Raw genomic sequence first — 21,981 nt, forward strand, 5'->3', positions numbered from 1 at the left:
ACAAAAGTTATGTTTTATTTTCATATTTCATTATTTCTGTTTATAAATATTTGTGCTATTATTTCTCAACTTCCGGCAAGTCCTTTCTTCCGTCGTCAACATTTCACCAACATGGTACGACTATTTGAACGAATAAATCGTCATGAATCTCGGACATTTATTTCCATCTGATTATTTAAACTATTGCAACTTATATTCATATCCTTTAGCATTTAAAATAAACTATAAATTATCTCACAACAGCCTTAAAGGCACAATAAATACTTACAAAGTAGTAGGGTAGATGTCGATACTTAAGATTTGTTTCATTTTGTTGAATGCGATTGGTACTTAGTACTTCGACAGAAAATGTTTAGTTAACCTTAAGATTGTGTAACCTGTGCTGTGTTAATTTAAGGGTGGCTTTAACCTTGAATGAGAGCAATCGTAAGGAAATGTACAAGTTATATGAAGATCCAATTTAAGTTTGTTTAACAGTGGTGTTGATCTAGGTTAAACTTATTGAAGATGGTATACATTTGCATGAGAAAATGGCTACCTGAAGTAGCCCATGCAGGTCTGGGTGTCGAAAAAATAGTTCTGCAGCAGTGCTAAGTTTCTTGTCAGAAGTGACTAAATAGTGCACAGAACCCTGGCCTGGGACGAATCAGGGTTGTTTCGCCCTACTACCGGTTCACCCTAAATCTTGTTTGCCCTGGGTGGTTTCGCCCTGATTTTTGTATATCAAAATTAGATAGTGAAATAAACTATATTTGGCTAAGTCAAATGTAAAACTGCACAACCAATTGATATCTACCAAATAATGTCTTGTTTTTTTTTTGTTTTTTTCTTTTTGTTCATTTGCTGTTTTTTTTTGTTGTTTTTTTTTGTTTTTGTTCATTTGCTGTTTTTTGTTTTGTTTTGGTTTATTTTGTCTTTTTTATTTATGTTGTCTTGTTTTTTGTTGAACTCTTTATATGTTTTTACTCTAACTCATCAATCAATAAACTGTTGCTGAAGTCTTTCCTAGTTTTCTTTGAATGATATTCTAAATTAGATAAAGCATTCCCTACCTGTATCACATGTACGGTGCTGCCATCTGTTACATGCATCACAAGTGATGGCATGTTGACGAGGTCGGACTGTCTGGTTACAAGAAATACACAAGTTGTCTGCCATAAGAACATGTCAAGATGCGAATTCAAGAATGAATATGCCAGTTTAAACTTATGTCTTTTATACAATTTCGGCAATTGTTTGAAATTCAAAAGGTTGCAAACTGAGTTAAAGCTGAAAATAACATCTATTGTCAATTACTGTTTGAAGAATATTTCTGTAATAACAATGTCCGTTATATTAATTTTCCTAACAATTGAAAAACCAATCAAAATTTCAATAAAATACCTAATTGCTCCTTAATTAGGATTAATTACTTCTTTTCTGCAAACATGTTTTTTAACGATTTCTTTTATTTTTCTTTAGAGTACTAATTAGTTTATCATGAATAACAATACCTTTTATTTGTTAAAACATCAATCATTTACCTGTTAATTGATCAGGGCGAATCCACTCACCAATCAGGGCGAACATGTAACTAGGGCGAAACCACCCGATACCACCTGGGACTAGGGGGCTCTGCCCACAGAGCAACTGGGTTGTGCCCCCAAGGTGGTGGAATGGGGTAACCCCGGCATGTTTCATTCTGGGGTTGTCAGGCCATAATACAGAAAACCTAACCACAAACCATGGTGCAATGTGTTAGAAAAGATGCCACGTTCCTTTCACGGAAAAGAATCCTTCTGTTGTATTATCTCGGAGTAGGAACCTTTTGGCTCCGCCATGGGGCTAAGTTGCCCGACCCTACCCACCTCTCCCTATTTCCCGTGGCAATAAAAATTTGTTGACCCCATTATTTTTGTGTCCCATCCCATTTTTCATGTTATCACCTATTTCATATTTATTGCCTCAATATAGCCGACATATTGCTGCTCAGGTGTTAAACCCTAACAATCAATCAATCATGAATCTTTGTAATGCTGTATATGTACCCTAGGTGCATCAAGTGTGAATTATAGTCGTATAGATAACCTATATATGGCTATATAAAAAAAACTGCAGAGGATAGATCGATAGATCAACATTTGTGTGGGCTTGCTCCTACACTACAGAACAAATCTTGAAACCGTTAGGACTGTTCTTGGTAAGACCAGCCTATGGGCAATCCATGTCTGAAACCCCTTTACTGCTATCTGGCAGTAGATAAGATCCCAAACTTTCATTTACCACATTCTGACTTCAGTGCTTATTAATGCTTTCTAATTGGGAGCTAAATTCGAAAGGATTCTGATGATAGTTATGTTTTGTTGTGATGACATTTATGTACTGGATACCTCTTTCCTTTCATCTCTTGTAGAAATTTTTGTGGTACACCAGTTCTATTCTTTGACCTAGTTTAGTGTTTTCTGACATTTAGCTCTCTTACAAGAGTAATGGAAGGTATGTTTGGAATGTTAAAGGCATTCCAAACATACCTTAATATCAGGTTTTTTTCTCTCTATATAGTGTAGATAATTTAGTGTAGTTCATATACAAGAGACCCCTTTTCCATCATCTTGCTGGAGAATGTTATTCAGACACATACATGTAGTATATCAGTGTATAAGATCCTTCATTTTCATGTTAATATTTTTGGACTTCTACCATATACTGATAGTTTCCTTAGGGAGTATAAATTTGAGACACACTGGTGGTGAAACAGATAAATATCAGTTATGGTTTCCTCCATACATACATTGTAGATTTTAACTTTAAAAAGAAAAAAAGACATTTCATCACATCATTTTGAGGAGTAATTAACATGAAAAATACATATTAATTTCAGATTAATTCCACTTTTCATCAGAGATTAATTTGTCATATCATTTTTCAGAGTGAAGGTGCCACAATCCGTACTAGGAAATTTATGACGAATCGTCTGCTGTGCCGGAAGCAGATGGTATGTACATTACTCTTGTTTTTAAGAATTCCATGTACTGGTATTATGTAAATTGTTGCAATTTTACATGTAAATAATTATGAAGAAAAAAAATAATTATCCAAAGAGGTGTTGAGCTATGGCATTTTTTTAATGGATTGTTTGAAAGTAAGGTTAAAGAGATTGAGGTTAGAAGAAGTCACATGTTCAGTGTTCTAGGATTCCTATTTCCCGTTACCCAGGGCTAGTGAAATTTTGGTCAGGGAAAGTTAGGTACTTTGTTACACTTTCCCGTGGGAAGTTGAAAACTTAATATGCTGTAAGGATTTGTTTTGTTTGGGAAGCAATCATTGACTGTGGGAAAGTTGATTTTAGATGGATTTTTCCCGAGGAAACCTCACTTTATGAAAAATCCTAGAACGCTGATGTTTATCAAAGTTCAGCTGATAATTCCAAATATCACAACTGTCCATTCTCAAAACTATAATCCCAATCTATAAAATAATGCTGTTTCACAAGTATGTGTTATTCATGGTTTCATGTTTTTCTTCTTCAGATTGTAGATGTATTGCATCCCGGCAAATCGACGGTTGCCAAAACAGAGATCCGTGAAAAATTGGCCAGAATGTACAAGACTACACCAGATGTTATTTTCTGTTTTGGATTCAGAACAAAATTTGGTGGTGGAAAGACCACTGGATTTGGTTTGATCTATGACAGTTTGGACTTTGCCAAGAAATTTGAACCAAAATACAGACTTGTCAGAGTAAGAATTAGATAAAATATTATTGTTTTTTCCGGAGGTTTTTTCTTTATTGAGGATAAAGTCCTTATACAGGTAATTGATACAAATTTAGATACACTGAGTCTCTGATTTCAGTCTGACTGGAAGTTAACCTGAGAAAGGTATCCTAGTAACCAAAATAAATAATATTAGTTAGTATGTGTAGTAAAAATCCTGATTGGCAATACACAGTAATGCAGAGTAAGGATCTTACTAGTTTCATATCTTTTACAAAAACACCTTAAAGTTTAATTAATAAAGTTATGAAAAAAAATAAATCCTAGTTAATGTAAAACTGTAAAAGGAATAATTATTCTTGGAAAAGCATAAATATTCAACTGTGTTGGCTTAGAGGTTACACACATACATCATATTGTCTTATATATTAATGAGGAAGCCAAAAGAGCACACTGAAGAGCACCTTACTTAAAAAAAAAATCTCTTATCTTTAAGTCTATTCTTTATCTATTAGATTTAAAGTTACTGTTCTTAATTGTTTTCACTGAAGGATTATTCTGGACAAAATTTATGGTATCAAGTAAATTTCATTGTAAGTGCTCACAATGCTGTTCGTAACTTACAACATGTGTTGCACTAATTAAAAAAAAGTTTGTGAAATCAACAACAGTATGTGTGATGCAACACTATGTATGTTTTAAGGCCAACATGGTATGTAAAGTATATCAGGGGTCGTGCTGGGCTTCGCCAATGTTGCAATTTGCGATTTTTTATTTTATCTGGCGACAAAAATAACCAGTTGGCAGTTTTCTTGGCGCCTGGGTTTTGTATATTAAAATTGACAGGAAGTTTATCAGCAACAGATATTAAACAATTGTGTTGACACCTGGTCAGAGTTAATTGACCATGACCAATTTACGACTGAATGCAATTAAAGGTAATTAGACCAGGCGACTGTGACTGACAATATTCTCATGGGAGGTGTCAATCAAATGGAAATATATTATTGAGCCAATCAAAACTCTCATCATCTGGTCAAAGGTAAACACAATTATGGCCATGTACACATGGCTACATACATGTACAAGCTTCACAGCCCTGTGATACATTCAGAAACAGACTTACCTAATAACAGAATAAATTAAATCCAATTAACAATGATTATCCCATCAGGAAATGTCTAACACTTCGAAATGAAAGAATTGACAAAAGAAAATCGATGACATTTGGTTACACTTTTGCCATGTGACTTTTTTGGTGGAAAAATCTGTAAACAAATAGAATGGGGATTCCCAAAATCTAATTAAGGAAATACTACTCAGATATCAAAATAATTAAACAGGGACACAATTATTGGTTCATGGTACAAAATAAAGTTTGCTAGAAATTTTATCACTTGAAAAAAAGAATCAAGTTTGTCAAAAATTAAAAAAAAAAATCAAATTATATTGTATGATAAATTAGACCATAAAGGACAAAGGCGAGCATGTTATAAAATCAGGGACAATATGAGAATAGTTATATAAAGTCCTTGATAGAAATAAAATACCTGTTTCTGCAGTAAAACATGTACTTTATTATTTTATGCATATGAAAGTGACAGACTAAAAACTTGCTTTATACATGCATCAGGAGTGAATCTTGGTACATTCTAATTCATCAGTAGACTTAAAACTATCATATTTTTGCCACCCTTTGGCTCTAATTTCTGAAAATTGGCGACGAAAAATGGCAACTGGCAATTTTTCTGGCAACAGAATTTTGGAAGCCAGAGCAGCCCCTGGTATATGTTTACCTTTTAAGAATCACAGATTTTTTTTTAGATAAGATGCTATGCTTTGGTAATTACCCTCTACTAGTGTTTAGGTAATTAGTTTCACTTCTGTATGAACCAAGTAACACGAGTGGAAGTATAGTCATTATTGTTTTCTGTTCACCATGTATGCTTTTGTACTTTTGGGTCAATTGAATTTGCATTTTTTAACCAAAGATTGTTATAAATGTAGCTAATACAATACAGGTTGGCAAATAATGCTCTAATTTTGTGATAGGTATATTTTACTACTGATCATTCTTTTTAGCATGGTGTAGTAGAAAAGAGACAAAGAGCTGGACGAAAACAGAGAAAGGAACGAAAGAACAGACAAAAGAAAGTCAGAGGAACCAAAAAGGCCAAAGTTGGAACTGGCAAGAAGGTAATGAGTCAAATAATAAACAAATGAAATTAAAAGGGATGCATGTAGGAGATAAGGTTAACAATGAAATTAAAAGGGATGCTTGTAGGAGATAAGGTTAACAATGAAATTAAAAGGGATGCATGTAGGAGATAAGGTTAACAAATGAAATTAAAAGGGATGCATGTAGGAGATAAGGTTAACAAAATAATTCATATAACGAACATATAGCTTGCCACTAGATGGACCAAATTTTCATAGGCATGACAGGTTTATTCTTTCAATTAATGTATCACTGACCATGGTTTCATTTATTGAAAAATGTTATCAGCATTTAATACACATGGAACAATATCCAATGCAGGGACAATAAAACTTAGCTTGTGCTTCACAAGTTAAGACGATTTTCTTGAAGTTTATTCGTCCACTGTTGAAATTTTTTTCTGGTGGGCAACAAGGCTAATAGTGTTTCTAAGTTTACACATGTAACTTGAATGTCAAACCAATTTTCAATTAGTGCCATTTTACTGGTATAATTCATGACACTTTTAGGCATGACCTTTGAAATTCATTTAGAACAGGGTGTCCTGAAAATTTAGAACATTACTTAAACCCTGTTCAAAGTTACCTTGTACCATTTATATTTATTTTTCTTCCACGGACAATTGTCTTTACTGGAACATCATTTTCTTTGACAACTTTGTGGAGATTTATTGCACTGGTGAAATCTGTGTATGGTATACTAGTATGTCATAAGTAATACATATTTCAGAGATAAATACACAGATGAAAACGGGTAAGAAATGAGTGCAACAGCTATTCTCTGCTGTAGTAATTCTTCTGCGCGTGCAGTGAACTAACTATTGGCTGAGTTTGCAACACAAGTAAATTTGATGTAAGGAATACTTAACATCTTGCTATGCTGTAGAATGCATATCATAATGTAGTGTTTCTTACTGGAACAAACTAATTTGTGTTAAAGAAACAGCATCCTGATATGTTACACCCAATTATTACTCAAAGATAAAAAAAAGTAGTCGTGATAAAACATTTATTCTAATGAAAAACATTATTTCACAGCAACACATTGGGTAAAACATACTGATTAAGTGCTTGTTCATTTTGTAATTACTTTATATTTTTAGGGGGTTGCCAACTTCTGTGGTAAATACAAAGTTGACTAAAACTTATTAAAGATGCCTACAATCATTGTAGCTTTAGCTAAAGTTAAAATGGAACAAGCACTTAAATGAGTGAACTTTTCAAATGTAGTACCTTTATTAATTAATTTAACCAATCAATGTACTTCCTTCTATTTAGTTTGAAGATCATCTGTTCTACTAATTGTAGTCCTATTATATTATAATTTTCAGTTAAAGAACTTATGTTAAGTTGTTCAAAAAGAATGTCTGTTTCCTTAATTCATCAGTCATTCAATGACTTGAAATAGAAGTACAGTATTTATTTGAACCTTTACAAGTCAGCATGCATGTTGTGAATTAATTGTTCATTATGAAAAAGGGGAAACAATTGTACATCAGGGTGATCACACCTTTTTGTGTTTAAATGAGGGAGACATATGTGCTTAAGGGCGATTAAACTTTCTTTACAAACATCTTCATTGGTTCTTTTCATTGTGAGTCAGATCAACCATTATGTCATTTCACTTTATGCACAGCTATATGACACAATATATACCAGCAGTTATAACTGTTTGTAGGGATGTTCTAGGATTCCACTTTCCCATCATCCAGGGCAAGTGCAATTTTGGTGTGGAAAAAGTTGTTGATTTTATTCCACTTTTTCTTTGATTATTAAAAAAAATAATATCTGAAAGGATTTGATTTAAAGTTTGGAAAGCCTTAAAGTCTGAATTGTGGTAAAATTAATCTTCAATTGGAATGGAAACCTAAGAATTGAAGAAAAAAAAAATCCTAGAACACTGGATTGTTTTATTTCTATTAATTCAGGATTACTATTTGAAAGAACATGCAAAGTAGTTCAAAGTAGAAAAAGTTCTAGAAAATTATTATGACCATATGAATAATGATAGTGTCCTGAAATGTCACAGAGACATTCCAAAAGCATTCACTGCAATAAACCAGATGTCATACAAAAGGAAATTTAGTATTGATTTGTAACATGATAAAAAAAAAGAAATTGTAAAATGTGACAATGCCTCCAATATGAATTTGTTTCTGTTTTTGTTTCAGTGATGAAGTGGATACTGGTGGGTGTGGCTACAGTTTGTGTTGCCGATGTATTTATATTGTAATAAATACATGTCAAAGACTTGGTCTGTTCACTAGATCTTTTTTCAGGATTTGTCCCTTCATCCTACATCTGAATTATGATTTCATTAAAACAGGCAGCACTCTGATTGGTCCATTTCTTATTTCTGAATTCCATCTAATACATGTAAATCAGTGCTATTTACTATAAGTGTACCACATTGCTAATGCAGGTTACATGACAAAAAATAGGCATAAAACAGTGTACTGTTCTAGTGTTGTTTCTGTTACTGCTGACTACTACAGCTGCTCTGACAATTGGCCACATGTAAAATTTCATGAGATTCTTTAACATTTTCCAGTTTTGTTTTAGTTCTAAATCCACTTTTAAACAAAATTAAATGGATTATATAATATTCTATGGACTCCATGCACACATAAGAAAAATGTGGATATTTGATATCATAGTACTTGGATTTTAACTGAAAGAATTTAAGTCCAAAAGAAGACAGTAAACATAGAATATGACATATTCAAGTAATTAATCGGTTCGTCATTAAATGATATCCTTGTATAGTAGAAAACTCAACCTATTAAAACTGTCAAGTCAACTATCTACCTAAGACATTTCATCTGCTAACTTAATTCCCTGAAGTTAACTGTGTTACCCACTGTAATAAGAATGGATTTGGTGAATATGTCAAAGAGATAACTAAACCAGGATGAAATACATTATACCATCTATATATACAGAAAAGCATTGAAAAAAATATTTCTTAATTTTGTACATAATGAAAAGAAGGTTTTATATTACTTTGATATATTATCTCTTGGAGTAAGATACTTCAAGATGATATTCCTTCATATGCTTGAAAAAACTTCAGCAACAATCTACACTGTTAAATATGACATCTTTGAACAATATTAAGACTTGGAAAAAGAACTTAGACAACAACAAAAATATCTCAATTGAAAGGTGAGGGAAAATTACATATATTTTTATAAATCTAAGTATTGCTAATTCACTACCAGCTACAAAATATTTAAATTAAAAAGTGTGGAATGGCTTGGACTGTCTTTTGAAAGTTTTATTAAAATCTGCAAACTTTGTTTTATTTGAATTGCTGATCATTTGAGTGTCAATTGGATAACTTTTATAGGACTGCAAAAAAAAAATGTAGTCCAATAATGGTACTGTGCTGCTGTTGTAGTTATCAGTAGGCAAATACTGTTTGGGCAATAATGAATTGGGACTAGAACCCATCATTTCCTAGTATGGAAAAAACATCACTACTGGTGCAAGTAAATTGGTCTCTTTGAAATGGTACTACAAGGGGCTTAGATATGATTGACTTTTGGGGATGTGACTTAAAACAAGGAATGAAACATTGTTCTGATGTAATAAGTATCTCTTTTTATGTTGTAACACTTCACGTAATATCCTTGAAGAAGGGTGGAGTGAATGGAACTAATGTATCTAAGTAAGCCAATAGTGTGAGTGATGGATACAGTTAGTCTTGCATGCTACATGTGCATTTATGTGAAACCATTCAGTAATTGCAGGCCACTTTAGTTCTGGCCTATACCTTTATTGTGTATAAAATATTAAATCATCGAAATTCAGAGCTGTGTCCATACTTGCCTTACTATAGTATTATGCCTTTGCTGTTGTGTCAAGCTTCACCTGATGAAACATTTAATTGACAGTATAATTACTCTTGTTGGTTTTTCAGCCAGTAGGCTTTTACAATTTTAAGAGAATCACATTGATATGAATGTTAGTCTACACTCATGGATTATTGTCTTGAACTGCAATTCTTTGCCATCCTAGTAACTGCTAACACATTTAAATAGAAAGATTTTGACTTTTTACTGCTGGGTTGTGATCTGACTTGATTCCTGGCACCTTATAATCATGTCTGTTCATCTATCTGTACCATACAGTGACTTGATCTCCATATAGTACCACAAGGTTACACAATATGTGAATAGAATTTTGCAGGAAAGGAACCAGGATTTGAAAGACGTAAGTAGACAGGAAATAGACACATAAAACAAAGAATGTGAAATAACCAAAATGGCACATAGAAACAAACAAGAATGATACATCCAGACTCCTTTCAAAACTTGAGCATTAACATGGTAAACGCCCTCTGCTTTTTAGTCCAAACTTCCTCTGATCTTGCAATCCTAATATTTAGACATACATGTTTGGTTGGTTCAGGCATCAAGAAAGAACTATTTGATGCAACTTCGGTAAATCATCTAACTTAACATGTTACTCAGCTCTTGAAAACCCTTTAATTTGATAAAAAAAAAGTAAGATAATGCATTGAATCGTATGTACATGTGCTTAAATGAAGATATTTCATCTTGTGACTTGGTGGCTTCACAAGAATTGGACCAAGTCTACCATTCAAATGCTTGGAAATTTTTTATTTGCTGGGCATTGAGTCAAGTATTAAATTCAAAACTTCTTTCTGTGTAAAAATAATGTCAAATGACAAAAATTATTCTACATGATGAAAATAAGAAAAGCAATAAATAGAAGATTTGGCATTGTAATGCAGTGCTCCAAGATTCCAGAGGTTAACATAAAAATGCAGATTGGTCTTCTGATTTCAATACGTTGTTCATTCAAAGTTCCGTTATGGAAATGAGACTTCGGAATTCTATTGTTTTACCACAAACTTATCTAATGTTATCTTACAGAGAGAGATACTTCATTTTAACATTGTTAAACCACGGGCTAGCTATTTATATTGTGTTCTTTTGCTCCAAGTGATAGCTTGGGGTAAAATAAAGACAAATGGCCAGTGCATGGTAAAACAGATAAATTGGACTCTCAGAATAATTTCGATTCTAATATGAATAGTTTCTGCATAGTAATGTAAAGATGCAGTCTATGTGTGGCATGAAATGGTGACCATTGGACCAAAATTCAACTGTGACATCAGTAAAATAAGTATAATTTATTTACGATGGCAGATGTTATTCTTCATTCTAATATGATGCGCTTCAAAGCCATGTTAAAAAAGTGATAAACATATGACAAACATTTTGTTTCACACATAGGCTGTGTCTATGCAAATATATGAAGAAACAAGTCCTTTTAGAATCAAAACAAATCATGGGAACTCCATTTTATCACTGTTTAACCACAGGCTGGCCATTCACGTCATTATTAAACCCCTTGCTATAGCTTTGGGTAAAACAATGGGACTTTAATGGCCGACTCTTGGTAAAACAGTAATAAAATGGAGTTTCCGAGATTTATTTCTTAATTCTAATATAACAAGCTTTATGATGACAACTGTGGTCGATTTTCAATTGCTATATGAGCAGCATGTGACTTGTTGGGCAAGGCTTGCTTGTGTGTAGATTACTGCCCACCTTAATCGTGTAAACAAACACGTGCAACATTCCTATGTGTATCGGCTGTTTTCGTTCATTTCAGTAGTATGAATGAGGATCAAATTCATATTTAATATAAGTATTAAATATTATGTTTTATAAAAGTTATATTATAGGCAATAGACAATTTTATTTGCACTAACACATTTACAGTAAATAGTTATGGCATGAACAAAAACAGAACAATGTAATATACATTACATATAAACTAAATTTATGACCATGGTGCGGCAGTGGTGTAAATCTGATCAAAACAGATTAATCTATAGTTTTAACGTTATATATTGATATAATTTCTGTTAAATTAAATTGACCTTTGACTCCAACATTCACTCATGAATTTGATACTTATTTTTAGTATTTCAATAGAGCTACTGTTAAATATGTATGCTATGTCTCTTGGTGTGAGGTGAGGTTTTGATAAAGAAATTAAATTATGGTTGTCCAATTTCATTCTGTATTGATTTCTTTGCGGTGCATAGTGGGTGCACACCGAGAAGAAATGATATTCATCCTCTATGTTCCCACTATCACATGATTTACAAACACGTTTTTTTCTCTCTATGTTTTTGTACCGAGCCCTTTCTATTTCTAGTGCATGTGCACTCAAATGAAATTTACTGATGAGAGATCTTTCTATTTTAGATTTACATAAATCAATATATGGGGACGGAATAAATATTTTACGGAAAAATGACAGTTCTTCACTCATAGCTATTGAGCCTACTAAATTTTGCTTAAACTGATCGCGTAGTCTTTGTTTGATTCTTTTGATATAAAATTGAAGGTTATTAAGTTGTAAGTTAAGATGACAGAACCCTTATTTATTTAGTATATTTTTTACATGGGACATCCACAAGTTGTTGTTTTTAACTTCTCTGAACATTTCGTGGACTAGTGTATCAGGGGAGTTAAGGATATGGTTTAAAAATTTAATCATATTCAATTGAACTTTTAGATGTAGAGATGTTACGTAAAAATAACTTAAACACATACTCGGTAGCTAAACACTAAACGATAACAATCATCAATGAATGAAACATTATACCTGTCAATGTGTGAACACTGACCTTATAATGCAAAAGACTATTGTCATATCTAACATTGTTCTACTTAATTCTACCTTTCGTTCATGACAAAAAATACAAAGCAAAGTTTCACTAGCGAACATTTCAACTGACATAGCTAGCGTAATGTGTACAGCCAAATATGGCAGTGAAGGTTACTGTAATAGGTTACGAAAATGTAAAAAAGTACCATTACTGTCCTATAAGAATCGAATTAAATCACGGAAATCTTTTTTAATCATTGTTTTACCACGGGCTGACCATTTATGGTATTGCTTGGGGTAAAATAATGCGACTTAAATGGTCAGCCCATAGTTAAACATTTATAAAATAGATTTTCTGCGATTTACATCTTAAGTTTACCTCAGTTGTGGTCAAAAGACTTTTGAAACATGTTGCATTAAGATCTATTATGAACACTGTGTTAAAGCATATTGTATACTTGTTTCTCTTTTATTTAGTGTTTGAAGTTCAAGCACCTTCAAGAAGGTTGCTTCCTTCCATAAAGACTTAGTCCTCAAATCATTTGAAGTTTTCATATAATGAGTGGACCAACCGACAGTCGTATACCATAATATGTCCATCAAAGACTGTATATGAAATTTCCAATTAATAGTTGAACAAGATATCCTGATTTTCAAAGTTTAATTCTGAAAGTGTTTCAAAAAGCACGGCAATTTTCTCATTGAGCTACTGGAGTGCCACATCAATGGTCTTGGCTGCTCATTGGCAATCAAATCTCAAGACAAATTGCTGTTGTCATAATTCAAAACAATACAACAAATAACTTGGAAAACAATTCTCCCATTGAAATGCTATGTTCATTAAATGTGCTAGTAATTCAATTTGAATATTTATTCAATAACAATATTTGACCTCGCTAACAAAGATAAAGACCACCATAAAAAATACTGTTAATTTTGACAGGATGTTTCAATTTCACTATTTAATGCAATTTGAATTATTGCAGTATTCTAGTAATGTCAGTATTTCCTTTAAAGGGAAAATTCTAATATGTAAGTTATATAAATCAATTCATCGATGTACAGTCCTGTTTTCTATTGATCTTCTTAGTGATGGTGACACATAATCTAATGGAGTTTTCTCTTCCTGCAAAAAAAAAAAACCAACAAAAGTTGAATCAGAAGATTTAGCAAGGTTGGAATGTTTAAAAGCATCAAATTTCAAAATAAGATAAAATAAAACATAAACTGGGGCAAGTATAGAAACACTATTCAAGCATGATACAGCTCTGAACTAAATATTTGACACTAATAAGACTTTGACTAGAATCAAAGTGGCCCTGTTTTTGCCCGTAATACACAAACGGTTTCAGTTACAATCACCAAAATAGGTATTAGCCTTCCTTTAGAGGTATGGAACAGTGGTACAATTTCACAGAGACCCATTCAGTTTTAGCCAATTTTGTCTGGATTTTTCGAAACATGCTAATTGCTTATTTCTGATCACCTCTTTTAGGTACTTATTTATCAATCCCAGTCTTCATTTTGTGGTATGGCACCTTGTGGTACAAATTCATGAACCTTATATTTTAATTTTTGTGAAATTCTGAATAGTTCAGTGTTATCAAACAACATTGTACATTTCATATAAACTAACTTGGTATAAACCGCTTAGAGATTTGTTCAGCATATACCAACCCTTAAAATATGGTCATTGTCCAGATTTATGATAAAGCTTATTTCCGGCCCTTAATTCCTACAGGGTTCTTCTGATGACACCCCCCACCCCCCTCCCACCCCAAAAAAAAATCAAACAATGCATTATGCCTTCCTTTGATGGTATGGCAGTTTGTGGTATAGTTACATAAAGATTCATATGCTTATACTCGTTATTGTCAGGAAACTAAATTGCCTATGGACGCTGGATGACAATGATGATGCCGGCACGATACAATTACAGGAACACAATTTCTTTGCAATTGTATATAGATTTAAACAAAATCTAATAATGTATTCATTATTAGAATCAGCATATCAAATCACAACATGAAACCAAACACTATATACTAAACTCAAACTCCAGTTGGTAAAAAATAATGCAATTTACACAAAATTTTATAAAATACGTAAACCTATTTAAATGGTATGCTATCTTGTGGTCAAATTTCCTAGGACCCATAACAAATAATGAAAATGGAACAGTGCATAATAGTAAAATTTACTTTATTTAATGCAGCAATGTCAGCACCTCGATCCACCAATAGTTTGGCTACCTCTACTCTGTCTTCTTCACATGCCCAATGTCTGAAACAAAAACCCCATTGCAAACTGAAAGCATAGTATATATATGGTCTAAATTATACTACCCACTGAAAACCTCCCAACTAGTTATTGTTTTAATACTAAAGTACAATTCTGAGGACTATGAATCCAATGCTAAACATTGTAAAAAAGGTTACATTAAAAGATAGCTTTTCTATATTGCTAAGAATCCTTTCTATGATGGGTTTAGATTTCTGAAGGAAAATAAAGATAGCCTTTAGCCTTTCCAGTTTTATTGTTCTGCAGTTGATTCTGACAGAGGGGATGGTGGCACTAAGGTTTGGAATATACCTATTCATCCCTGCATGTTGCGATTCATGGATAAAATTATCAAATATTTTCATTTTTAATAGGTACTGATATTCAACACCTTTTTTATATCTTTCATCTGGTGGTGGAAAAAGTCAATGACTCAATCCACTATTATCTCTTGAAGAGAAATGACTGCGTTAGCTTACACATTTTTTAAAAATTTCTTTTACTTGAAAGCTTTACTGGGCATATGAAAAATCATTGCTCATTTAATAAATTAAATGACTAAAGCTAACTTGCGTCAAAAAAAGAAATATGTGAATTTTTTTACTGAATAAATGAACTCGACCTTTCTCGTTACACAGCACAAGAGAAAAGCCTTGGATACACTTGGCTGAAGAATCTATCTGGAATTTGTCCATTCCAGTTCTGAAATAATAGCCAAAGTGGTTGAATTTTTTCATCATTACTTTTTTTTCTGAGCTCCTCTGTTTGTGCCAAAATTTGTGTACCAGTAAGAGTTAGTGTTCTTTATTTTCGGTAATACATGTATCTAGCTAGTATTCTTAGTGCTACCTGGTGGATGGAATTACTTTAAGCCACCTTGCACTACAATACCAGCAAATAATTCTAGAAATTCTCAATTCTGCATTCAAGGTTATTTTTTAGTGTAGCCAATAGTTGATTGTGACTGAATTTCACATGACAGCTCCTTCAATGTCAAACACCTAAAAACATTGGAGATATTCCCTAAGATCTTCTGATAAAATGCTCTTTTAACAGTTAAGACAAGGAGCCAAGGATGGTCACAACATTTAAGCTTGATACAACACAGGTTCCTGATACAGAATGTAAGTGGTACGATAAAAGAAATTGAAAACTAGACAATTACATATTACAGTCCAACATAACTATAAATCTAGATAAATGAGTAGAATAACCCTAAAATTAAATTTCTGATTATTCAGAGTAAAAATCTAAAATATCAGATTCAGCATATTGGTCCAAGTCATTCTAAATACACGATAAAGAGTAAGCATATCAAAGAACACCAAGAATTCAGAGTTAAAATTTAAGCCTTTAATAATGAAATTGCTCAGAAAATACAAAATTTTAGAAAATCCTTGTTTATTGCCACATTTTATCCTTCATTTCAAAGGCCTTTGTTACCCTAAATTTTTGGGATTTTTTTTACAAGCACTATTAGTTTGAATGTGTCTTAAAAACAAACCAGTCAAAAACTTATGGAAAAAATTAATAGTTTTGCCAAGCTATCAACCCTAGTATTTCAGAGCATGTTAGCAGAAACACAGGTATATATTTTTTCCCCTGAGCAATAACCTCCAAAAATCTATATATGGTATTTTATATGCCTATTAGAAATGTAAGGCATCATATGTAGATAAACATGTACATGATGTAGGAAGTTCACTGTTGTTAGATTCCTTCGTAGTGTTTAAATTCAAAGTGAAGCTGGGAGTAACTTTTTGAGCTTGCTAATAGTATGTTTAAATATTTTTTTTCATAAAATATTATTCAAATAGAGAAGATCATTAATTCTGAATGAGCATAAATAGCTGTATAATCAGAAAATTAAGTAAAGAATTATTTGACTTACAATGGTGTACTGTTCTGTGAATCTCTATAATTAACATCAATATTATATTGCAGTAAAAGTTTGACTAATTTAACATGGCCCTTTGAAGCTGCTCTATGTAGTGGTGTATTGTTGTATTGATCTCCTGTGTCTGGGTCAGCACCATGTTGTAGTAACAGTTCAGCAATCTAAAAACAGAATTTTCGTTTAATTCTTAGAGTGAGTAGTATAGTCAACTTTAGAGAATACAGTTGGTCTTCTCTATTAATAAATACTGTATAGCAGGATATTTTCACTGGGTGCAAGTTCTGGCATATATTAGCAGTCTGTCTTAAAGTGCTAAAATAAATTCCTCAAAATATGTGGAATAAGCTTAGGTAGTTAATGCACCATTTATTATTAGCAAAAGTAGTCTTATTCATAACTTTAATTTTAATAACATAACTTAAAAACACCTGTCTTCAAATGCCTGTTTTCAGCTTGTGTTCAAGATTATATCAACTAAAAATGCACAAAATCCTGAGCCAGGCCAACAGGTACTGACAATGAAAAATTAAGTTTGATCAAATATGATTACATTTTTGTGATTCCACCTCCTGGCAGCCTAATTTTTTTAAATGTGAACACTTAATTTTAAGGAATATAAACACCAAACTCATTTTTATAACTTGTCTCTGAATGTTTTTTTTCAGTTTGTGTTTAAGATCATATCAACGTAACATACACTAATTTAGAGTTAGGCCAACAGGCACTGACAATGAAAAATTGATTAAAAAAAAAGCTTGATTAAAATTTATCATAGTTTTATTATTCAACCTGTTGGTGACCTAATTTTTTTTTAAATGTCAGCACTTGATTTTTAGAATATATAAACACCTACCTCGTATCTATTTTTAGATGCAGCATAATGTAAAGAACACTGGCCAGTTTGGTTTACAGCATTTACTTGAGCTCCACAGCTTATTAGCATAGAAACAATTTGGTCCCGTCCTGCTGATGATGATATCATCAAGGGAGTCCATCCTGTCTATAAACATAGGATTTTATGTATAGAATACTGCAAATCAAAAGGACTGATTTTAAATTGACTCTGTTATACGATATTGGAATTAACTTGTTTTAGACAGTCTTTTTATTTAAACTTTAGATGAAGCAACCTGGCAGCAAAAGGTTTAGTCATCCCACAGGCCATCAAATCTTAATATATTGCCTGAGCCAAATGGTTCATGATATGAAGGGCCAAGAGGCAGTATATGGCTCAATTAGTCTCTCCACTAAGTTATGTGGACCAACTGGTCCATATATTGTCATTTAATGCAAAGTACACTGTGTCATAAGAAATTTATTAAATCATACTTTTCACAAGACAAGCTACACAGCTTCCAAGACAATTTTTTTTAATGGAAATAACCAGAGACCACATCAGGATGGCTTCTGTCTTATTTAAAAATGAGGTGGTTCATTTAATGCTTTAAGGACCAGCTGGATTTGTTTCAACAGGTAGAAAACCGGTAAGTATCATATGTAAGTACATATTTTTAAACAGATGCTATAATATAATGCCATGATGTCCATTAGTAAATTATTCCATAATATATTTGTGATGTCAGACAATAAGACCAATTTTAAAATGTACATCTGTAAACACCCAAACTTTGATAATCTATTTGTTGCATTTACTTGCTTAAGTTTAATTTATGTCACAGATTATAGTCATTTTGTTTTTAACAGTCAAAATTAAAATCAGTTCTCAGTTGATGCTAATTTTCATATAATTCTCATATAAATGAACATTGTGTGTATAGGGTTCTACAACATAATATTACTGTTCACTTGTCATAACACAGACATCCCTTCAAATTCAAAACAATACATGTACATGTACCTCATCCCTAGCATCAACTGGTACTCCTTGTTTTAGTAGGAATTCCACTATTTCTATGTGACCTCCTGAAGCTGCCCAATGTAATGGCATACGCTGTGTCTGAAATTATAAAAACAACATGTACTTGTCACAAGCAGGCAAGAGATGTATGAGTTAATTCAAAAACATGTCCAGGCTTATACATCTTCCAATAGTCATGATAGTATAAAGTACTATTGATTTTATCGTTGCAAGTCATTCAGTAATTTACTACACATTTAAAAGATTCTGTCTCAGAAAATATACTAAATATCAACTCCAGTCCAATCCTGTTTTGTCTAAATTAAACCTGATTATTTTGAAAATTGATGTGTGCATGCATGCATGAAATCATTCCATTTTCATAACAATTGTTGTGATCAAAGGGACAAAAAAGTTAAAGAAATTTACTGTGAGTTATACCATGTTTAAAAGAAATCTACCTTCACTTAATATGTGCACAATGTATCTATTGCATCAATTCAGCAGTATAAATAAACAATTCATGTTATGCCAGCGACATCTAAAGTCAAAATGCTGGACTATACCATGTGTACCAAGTAATATGTATGTTGTCATGCTAAGCATGTCCCACTCATAATAAATAGATACGAAAATTTCTGGTCACATGGTAAGCAGGAATTACATGGGGTGGAATTCTAAAAAGGAGATCAAGACTTAGTTAATGTCATTATCCAAAAGTCATAACTAAATATAAAACAAGTCCAATAGAAGCTGGGAATTAAATTACACAGAGTAAAGTATTAAGAATCATAAGGGATATAAAATGGACATCATAATTCATCTTTCATATTGTTAAATCTTGCTGAATAATGTCAGGTCCAAACACTTCAATATTACACTGTTGCATGTAGGCTGTAGCTCCTTCAATTCATTTTCTGGAAGTGAACCACATGATTAAGTACCAGTATTAAGTTTCACTGTAAATGACAATTAGTTGTAGGCACATGCATGAACAGTATGTACTTAACAGAGAACATAACTATTTATATTGATTTTAAATAAAATTATCATTAAAATAAATGAATCATTATTAATATGTTTTGAACTGCATATGCATTGGTCCATTTACCTCTTAATTTTGTCTTTGGAACTGAGTTTGAGACAAAAGTATAGGGGATGACATTTAATTGCAATGTTAGGCTCTCAAAATGTAAACATTGTACCGGTATATACTTCAAATCCTCTTTAACTATTTACCAATAAGTTAGATTTTTAGATGTTCAAGAAATCATTTTTTTTTCTTTGGGATACTTATCATTATTTAGCATTTTCTCCACAATATGTCACTTCCCAACAATGATTTTTTTGTTCTCATCATTTTTACATCCTGCTTACTTAACTGTAAAATACAAAAATTTAGTTTGCCTACAAATTTTAAAATTAAGTTTGTCTTATTGACATGTGTTGCCACAGGACCCCTAAGATTGTGAGGTTGAATAATGCCAACTCAAACATTTCAGATTGACATGGCATATAATGAAACATATTTTTCCTTTGATCTTTTTTTCAACTTGTTAATCTCTCAACATTATTGCAAGCATCTTGTCATGATATTAATATGCGAACATAGCTGACACTGACAGTATGACTACTTTAGAAACTTTTGTGAAAGCAAAATACTGACTTTGGCTTCTAGTCATACAAGTCAAGTGATAAAGTGGAGGTTTGGTTTGAAAACTAGAGGTTTTTCACTCAGTGTTTTATTTTGGTTCTTATCAAAGAATTGTGTGACGTTCATGAAAAACCTCATGCATAAAGTTAATTTCCTTGAAAAAAACTGCTGTATGTTCTAGAATTGAAATATATCACTTTTTCCTTATTTGAATATCAAAAGTTCACTCAATCACATATACAATGTTCATAACCTGTACTTGTTTTTCTTTGTTCTCAAAAAGATTCAACCAGTGTCCTGAGGCATGAGCATGTATTGAAAAAAATTAAGTTTGTAAATTCTTATAACTATTACAAACAATACTTGGGAAATATACTGTACTGTTGAAATTACAGAAATTGTAAAAGAAAAGATAAAATATTATAAGGGAGGTTAAAGACATTTTGCACTGACAATTTGGTAATTTTAAAATTTGTTTACACAGACGGTTCTACAAAATTTAGACCTGTTAAACTGACTAGTAAACTTATTTGTGCAATAGAAATTGAGAAATTTAGGTGATTGCCTTGCTGTCTATAAAATGGTGATATATCAAATCAAGATCCATTTTCTAATTCTAATTTATCATACTGACCATTTGAGAATTTTTTTGTCAAAGAAAACACTACATGCATTTTTTTTTTTAATGATAACAGTTGTCAAATATACACACTTTAAAAAAGAAATATATCTAAAAACAGTCATTTTGTTTTCTCTTATAAAAGTGTATTACTGGCAGCTTTTCTTATTTCATTGATAAAATTTCAAATGATTCTGGTAATAAGAAATATAACATCAAATATAAAATGAATATACCCTTGAAAAAAATACACACAGAAACTGAAACATTTTACATGTATTACATGACAGACACAATGTACATGTACTAATTGTCATTGAAAAAAATTCACAAAGAAAGTAAACAAAAAAAAATGGGGAAAAAACATACACAGAAATTGAACCATTTTAATACTTACAAAAACTTCCTAAATACACTAAACAGTACTAAAGAATACATAAATAAGACAAACACAAATAAAATGCAATACCAATATAAAAGAAACAGTCACAACAAAAGAAAAAATAAAAAATACTCAAAAAAACGAACAAAAATAAATATATATTTTTTACATTAACATTCAGCTTATTATAAGGTGGGGCTTTTATCCAGGGGGGGCTTTTGTCTGGGGGTTTTTATCTGGTTTGGGTGGGGGGGGGGCTTACATTGTACATGTATGTCCCAGACCCATAATCAAGTAAATGGAATGTTCTTTATCAGCTCACACTGATTAAAATATCCTTTAAACAAACTCGGCAAAGTAAGATGGACATTGATCTGCTTGTTCCCTTTTATCCTATTTTGCCGAGTTTGGTTATTTTAATTAATCAAATGCCACTGATATAGCATGATTTCAATTTTGCATGGTCATTTCTTAAAGAGTTTATAACAGATAATACTTGTTCTCGGTGATGTCATCACGGGAAACAATTAGAAGCGTAAATCACCTCATCTCTACTTGTCGCAAGTTCTGGATTTTCTTTGATTTTGTGTTTCAAAATGCCAGTATTTCCTTCGAATGCAAGCTTACAAATGTCATACTGCTCAGTTAGCGCCATATTTAAACAAAACAGGGTTTTATTGACGCTTGAAAATTTAACATAAAATAACTTCATATCAAGCATTATTC

At 32.0% G+C, this 21,981-nt stretch overlaps 2 protein-coding genes across 3 annotated transcripts; one reads left to right on the forward strand and one right to left on the reverse strand.

Annotated features, from left to right (window-relative positions):
- Positions 1-64: 64 nt before the first annotated feature.
- Positions 65-8,161, forward strand: LOC148619562 (small ribosomal subunit protein eS24-like). Of its 2 annotated transcripts, XM_088579621.1 has the most exons (6): positions 65-114; positions 2,909-2,974; positions 3,510-3,719; positions 5,777-5,890; positions 6,642-6,665; positions 8,083-8,161. In XM_088579621.1, the coding sequence occupies exons 1-5, from the start codon at positions 112-114 to the stop codon at positions 6,645-6,647; spliced, it is 399 nt and encodes a 132-aa protein (XP_088435747.1). In that variant the 5' UTR covers positions 65-111; the 3' UTR covers positions 6,648-6,665; positions 8,083-8,161. The 2 variants fall into 2 exon arrangements, with proteins under 2 accessions (XP_088435747.1, XP_088435748.1); XM_088579622.1 differs by lacking the exon at positions 6,642-6,665.
- Positions 8,162-13,421: 5,260 nt separating this feature from the next.
- Positions 13,422-21,958, reverse strand: LOC148619563 (uncharacterized). The gene is made up of 6 exons (XM_088579623.1): positions 21,800-21,958; positions 18,601-18,699; positions 17,596-17,742; positions 16,737-16,903; positions 14,767-14,848; positions 13,422-13,691 (listed from the first exon to the last, which is right to left on the reverse strand). Exons 1-6 carry the CDS (start codon positions 21,908-21,910, stop codon positions 13,617-13,619), a joined length of 681 nt encoding a protein of 226 aa, XP_088435749.1. The 5' UTR covers positions 21,911-21,958; the 3' UTR covers positions 13,422-13,616.
- Between the last annotated feature and the right edge of the window lie 23 nt (positions 21,959-21,981).

The sequence above is a fragment of the Perna viridis genome, chromosome 4 (assembly GCF_037379345.1).
Source record: "Perna viridis isolate PV_CMFRI_1.1 ecotype Kerala chromosome 4, ASM3737934v1, whole genome shotgun sequence".
NCBI classification, from domain to species: Eukaryota; Metazoa; Mollusca; class Bivalvia; order Mytilida; family Mytilidae; genus Perna; species Perna viridis.

Coding starts and splice junctions, on each gene's coding strand:
- LOC148619562 (XM_088579621.1), top strand. Junction 2,975..3,509: donor TGCTGTGCCGGAAGCAGATG/GTATGTACATTA, acceptor TTTCTTCTTCAG/ATTGTAGATGTATTGCATCC. Junction 3,720..5,776: donor CAAAATACAGACTTGTCAGA/GTAAGAATTAGA, acceptor CATTCTTTTTAG/CATGGTGTAGTAGAAAAGAG.
- LOC148619563 (XM_088579623.1), bottom strand. CDS start 21,910: ATGGCGCTAACTGAGCAGTATGACATTTGTAAGCTTGCATTCGAAGGA. Junction 18,700..21,799: donor TTGCGACAAGTAGAGATGAG/GTGATTTACGCT, acceptor TTATAATTTCAG/ACACAGCGTATGCCATTACA. Junction 16,904..17,595: donor CATCTAAAAATAGATACGAG/GTAGGTGTTTAT, acceptor TTCTGTTTTTAG/ATTGCTGAACTGTTACTACA.